We start from the raw sequence: 5,970 nt of genomic DNA on the forward strand, positions 1-5,970 counted from the left end.
ACACACACATCCACACACATCCACACCTCTTGCATTGTCAGTTTTTAGTCTTTGAGAAAGAGGAGAGAAGGTATTTATTATCTGCAACTTTTGTTTAGTGCAGAACAATATTAGGAGAGCTGTGTATGATGAAATTAAAAGGGTGTCCTGAGATTGTTAAGTGTGTTATTACCTTTTCACGAAAAGTTACTTCAACGAGCAGTGTTATTAAAAGTCATCAGTCTGTCGCTTAAAGCGATGAGGTCTGACTTCAACCAATAACTCACAAAGTAATCCAAACACAAAGTAGCCAGACGCAGTGGCGGAAAGCGCAGAAAAGCTCTAAGGCCGGTTGGGGCTTTAAGCGCAAATAAAGCATGGCTTTAATGAAAAAAGGCGCAATTGGAGAAAAAGTAAAAATATGTATGTGTAGTCCAAGACCAATAATTATAAGCATGAATAACAAATATATGGACAAAAAAATTGAAAAAACATTACGATAAAGTGAAATATCAAATCTTTCAGTGTCGCCTTTTCAGGATTACACTCATTGGCAAGGAAAAGTATACCTTAGAGCCTTGATGAGATACTGAAGCGCCCGCAAAGCGAGGCGAAGCGCGAAACATATTTTGAGCCTCGCTTTAGGGCTTAAGCACGCTTTAAGCGCTCCTTTGACAACACTGGCCAGACGAAAAGTTACTTCGTCAGGCAGTGTTATTAAAAGTCATCAGTTTGTCGCTTAAAGCGATGAAGTGTGACTTCAACCAATAACTCACAAAGTAATCCAAACACAAAGTAGCCAGTTCTTTGATTTTCAACTTTCAGTTGGATTAATATTGGCACTATTGTATATAGCATGTTGAAATTAGTTATTTTGATTATAAGTCGATTGTTATAGTATTATGTTTATATTTTTTCAATAAGGATATATAGTATTAAATTCATATATGTTTGGTATATTTTAATTTCTGTAAATTGTGCTCTTTACTTCTCGTTTTGCGCTTTACTTCTTGTTTTTTTTCGCATCAAGGCCCAAGGAACTTGTCGTTTTTTTTGTGCTTTTCACTTTTAATAACATTGTTCGGTTATAAGGAAAAGAAAAATAAGGCCTCACATGCATAAATGTATTGTTTTGTAGCGCACTAGCACTGGGAAGAAATGTCTGGCAGTATTTTGGTGTTATGCGCAGAGCAGACATGTACCCATAGTGTTTTCCTTTTTTCCGTAACCAAGCAAAACTTTGACATTTTGCCTTTATATTTGAAAACTGTTACTCTGATCGGGCCTTCATAATTCCAAGTCCACTTGAATTTCAATGTTTCCTTCTCTTGGTGGTTTCCAATATCAGGTGCTACTTACATTATGATAGCCGGAACTTTTATTTTATTGCACTAGGTTTCCTTATGTCTGTTTCATTTTTGTTTATCTTCTCACTTTTATGTGGTTAATTTTATAGTAACCCACTGGAGATAGTCTCATTATTTAGGGCGTAAACTCTTTTAATGAACAAACATGCCAACGGCTTTGTGATATAATCTTTCACTTTAAATATATTTACTAATAACTTTGTCTTGTTTAGCTTTTTTTATTTTTATTTTTATTTATTTATTTATTTTCTTAAATTGGCACAAACTAGATTCTTTATCTTAGGTTCTCCTTGGTTCCCTCTAGTTACAGGGTTTGTGATTTGACAGAGTAAATTCTTTCCTGCCTCCAGTACATTTGTATTGTAATCCTCCTTCCACTGTTCAACCTTTCTTTTGATGATATGAAATCAACGCATTTTTGAATTTGATCCTTGTAAGGGCTTCTGGACTGTGTCATATGATTCTTGCTCTCCTTAAATTTCACGGACCATCTTAATCCACCTTTGTAATTCTAAGAAAGAGTGATATCTACCATTCTACCTCGATCAGCTGCAGTAATGGGCACTCGTATCAACTCTGAAATAGTAATTTTGTCATCTCGTTAGCTATGAAATATTCAAATGCTTTTTGAATGAGTACTTTGGCTGATCTTGTAATACTATATGGTCTACTGCAGTGTGGTATGATGCTAAGCATAGGTCCCATTAACTATTTCTTTTTGCTTTTGGGTCTGGTATACTTATTTATATGAGCTACACCTCTCTTGGATGTGCCCCACAATAAGCATCTTTTACCTTTCAAAAGGTTACACACTCAAATGGGCCACCAGTATGTTCTATGGTCAATCAGCTTTTCCTCGCAGTCCAAAATAGTGTAGTGATTATGTCCAGTTCTTTAAATGGGTCACACAATGGTCCAGCTACATGTATTTGGTTGAACTTCAGGTCTCAGAATTGTTCTATTTGGTTTATTTCCTTTTTTACTTTCAACGTTTTACTATTTGCATGCTTGGATCTCTTTTAGTGTCCACCTTGTGGCAAGATATAATAAACCAAATTACACATTCACGTGTCTTCTTTAGTAGTTTTCCTTTTACGGCCTAATTTACAAAAATATCACTTGGATCGTCCTGTACTTCAGTTCACATTGATACCAAAATGTGGCTGGTATACAAGTAATCGTATTGCAGCCAATTCTTTTGTATATTCTGATAAAACTTTTCCTTCATGATGGTAAAGCTATCTTGGTTACAGTTTATGTCACCGACCCTCCCTGGACTGAGAGTAGTTTGCATTCTCAGCAGGCTTGACGATTTACACTGTGCGAACTATCTACTTTTGTTTTCATGAACTAAACTTCTTGTCCCTAATCTATTTTCTGTCATTTCTTTTGGTGGTGTTTTTTCGCTAAACAGGAGTCGTCTGTTTACCATGATAAATGATCTGCCAACTGTCTTTGAAGTCGTGACGGGGAGGAAGCCTTTGAAGGACAAACCTAGTGTTGATAGTGGAAAGAAATCAAAGAATAACACAAAGGTACTCTATTCAATCATTTATATTTGTGGATCACCCTTTTCCATGTATAACTTAGATTACGTTCTTACTTGCTTACTTGCAGAGAGAAAAACAAGTTAAAGCAAATCAAAGGCTACATGAGGAGAGTGATGATGAGGATGAAGGGAATGAAGACGAGCATGAAGAAACTCTATGTGGAAGTTGTGGAACAAATGGCAACGCAGATGAGTTCTGGATTGGCTGTGATATTTGTGAAAGGTGGTATCATGGCAAGTGCGTGAAAATAACTCCTGCAAAGGCTCAAAGTATCAAGGAATACAGATGTCCCTCTTGCAGCAATAAAAAGGCAAGACATATGGGTTGAGTTAAAACTTTAGGAAGACTTGAGTTCATGTTGACAAAAATTGAAGATACTTAAATCTGCAGCTGATCCCCCTGACCTGCACAACCCCAATTATGCAGTCCCTTACTCTGTCTTACATATATACTTTTCTCGTTCCTTTTTTCCTTTTTCAAAGTGTTTTCTGTTTCTTGTAAGTTTATAGGTGTAGCTCTTTCTCGGAAGGGATGAAATCAAGTTCCTTGTATCGGCTGGCATCTTTAGTTCCTTTTCTTACGACTGTTCAATTGAAAAATTCTGCATTCTTCCTTCTTTTCATCTTCTTTTTAATCGTTTGGGTTATACCCTGTAGTTCACTAGTATGCTCATACTAACTATTATCTAGCGTATTATTTTTTCTGGTGAGCAATGTGTACAGGTTAATGCTGTGGAATTATAAAATTGTTTCCCTAATATGGCGCTCTGGACTAATATTGCTTTTTGAGAGCTTGGCATGCTAACCACCCAAAAAGGGGAAGATATGGCAGTCTTTTGAACTCATCCTCGGATGGTTCTCTCTTGCCTGCCCTTGAATTCAGCAGCAGTTCGAAAGGACCTACTGGAAAATTGAAGCCAGATGACAGGTTTTGAGGGAACGGTATTTTGCTTATTTGCTCGACATAGTTGTACGTACATGGTGCATCTAATTTTGACTATAATTCACTGATTGTTGCTATGATGGAGCATCAAACTTTTTGTAATCGGTTGAACTGAAAAGGCCTTCGAACTGCCTTTAACCTGCTGACAGATTCTTTTCACTGCGATATACTGTAGTACTTTTGAAACTGTACTTTACGTAGTGGAATAAATCATGACATTTGTGGGGGACTTGAGTGCGGAACCTAAATGTGGTTCCTTTTGACTCAAAATAAGTTCTTAAGTGTAAAAAAAAAGTTACATTTCTATATAAAACGCGGTTAATAATCGCGTTTTACCTTAACGGTCCAAACGTCCGTTAAGGTATAAAACGCGCGGTAATAAACCGCGATAAACCACGATTTAAAAGGAGCTGAATAGACTGGTATATAAAACGCTGTTCATTTCAGCGTTTTACATAAAGCGCGGTAATGAACTGCGTTTTATATACAACGTGGGCCCACTAATAATTCTTCTGCGCTTAACTGACATGACAATAATTCAAATATGTAAAACGCTCTTTTAAACTGCGTTTTACTTCCAAAAATTTGACTCTCCGGATTGGGAATTGCCTTATATAAAGGCGTTATGGGTTTTGAGAATTATCATTAAGAAATACTCCAACTTCGTGATAAATTTTTCTTGTTAAATTCTCAAGCTTTGTTCATAATGTCTGAAGAGTGAAAAGTAAGGGTTTCATTATATTAGGGGAGTGAGGTTGTGGTGGCGAATAACTCAGTGAGCTATAGTTTAGCTCCACAGAGTCATGTTAAGTTGCCACTTACAATGCAGTACGATAGATTGGTATCGTTGTTATGCAATAAAATGAGATTGAACAAACGTTCGGTGAATCTTAAAATAACCAGAAGATATCCGTATTCTGTGACTCCGCAGGGGTTTGCTTGTTATTCTGAGTTTAACATCGAAGACGATGAAACTCTGAGAGATTTTTTGGGGATTCCGGATGAATACAGGGAATTTATTATGATAAGATTGTTGGAAATGTACGTCAAGGCTGAAGGCGTTCGCAATAATGAGATTGCGTAAAGCAGGGATAACCCTCAATCATCGGGTGGTTATTCTGGAGCAGTTTTAGCCCAACAGGTTCCGGCTGAAAGAGTATGGCCGGATCTAAACTTATCTCCGCGGGCGAACGAGGAGCGAGTAAATAATTTCTCTCCTACTTTACATAATCCACAAGACGACTGGTAAACTTCAATTTTCCTTTCTGTTACGATGTTTATTTTTTGTTGAATTGAATTTGTATTAACACTCATATATTCCATAGGGGGTACCGTCCGGATATGAATTATACAAGTTATGACCCCACGCCCAGTTGGAATATGCTTAGTTTTGGCATGTTGGATCACGGTGGTCCATTCGGGAGTCATCACCAACAGGAAAATGTCCATCATGGAATGTCAACACAGTACGACTTGTAAGTGAAGTGATATAGCTATATGTAAAGTATTTATCAATTTGAGTAGCTTATCATTTTGTTCTTTGTGCAGTAACAACGAGCAACTTGATGGTCCTGACCTCACTCAATTGCCCGTAGACGACGTATTTACTCGTGATTCGGCAGATGCGCAGAGTCAGGAAGAAAATAGTGATTATAACAACAATGCCGATGAGTCTGGAGATGACACACCCTTCCCCGGCGAGGGTGATGATGAGGAGGAAGTGAATGTCGAACCTGAGCTGACGAGGGAGCATGCTCCTCCACCTCCCGTTAGACCAAGAGTGTACGAGTCCCACATGCCGTTTCATTCAAGGCATATTCCCTAACTTGATAATTTGCCAAGTATGCCGGATGTGGATGCCCTCGCAAGGGATCTTGACGAAATTCGGTCAACAATGTGGGATGAGTCTAGACCAACGGTACTGGCAAAGGGCATGTATTTTCCCGATAATGCTCGCCTATCCAGGGCTTGTAAAATGTACAGCGTAAGAGAGTGTCGTGAGATGACAGTAAGGGAGTCAACTCCGGAGGTATACAAGGCTGTATGCCGAGATACTTTATGGGTTGTAACTGGATGTTGCGTGCGAGCAAGAAGGAAACATGGTTGTGGAAAGTGGGTAAATATATTGGCAC

At 38.1% G+C, this 5,970-nt stretch overlaps 1 protein-coding gene across 1 annotated transcript in view; it reads left to right on the plus strand.

Moving 5' to 3' along the window:
- The window catches only part of LOC109215715 (PHD finger protein ALFIN-LIKE 2-like), a 12,210-nt gene extending 8,659 nt beyond the window's left edge, over positions 1 to 3,551 (plus strand). The window contains exons 3-4 of the mRNA XM_019379827.1: positions 2,761 to 2,881; positions 2,964 to 3,551. Of these exons, the coding sequence (XP_019235372.1) occupies positions 2,761 to 2,881; positions 2,964 to 3,224 (382 nt within the window). The 3' untranslated portion in view covers positions 3,225 to 3,551. The remainder of the gene's footprint in view (positions 1 to 2,760; positions 2,882 to 2,963) is intronic.
- Positions 3,552 to 5,970: the final 2,419 nt, after the last annotated feature.

This window comes from Nicotiana attenuata, unplaced genomic scaffold, assembly GCF_001879085.1.
Source record: "Nicotiana attenuata strain UT unplaced genomic scaffold, NIATTr2, whole genome shotgun sequence".
Lineage (NCBI taxonomy): Eukaryota > Viridiplantae > Streptophyta > Magnoliopsida > Solanales > Solanaceae > Nicotiana > Nicotiana attenuata.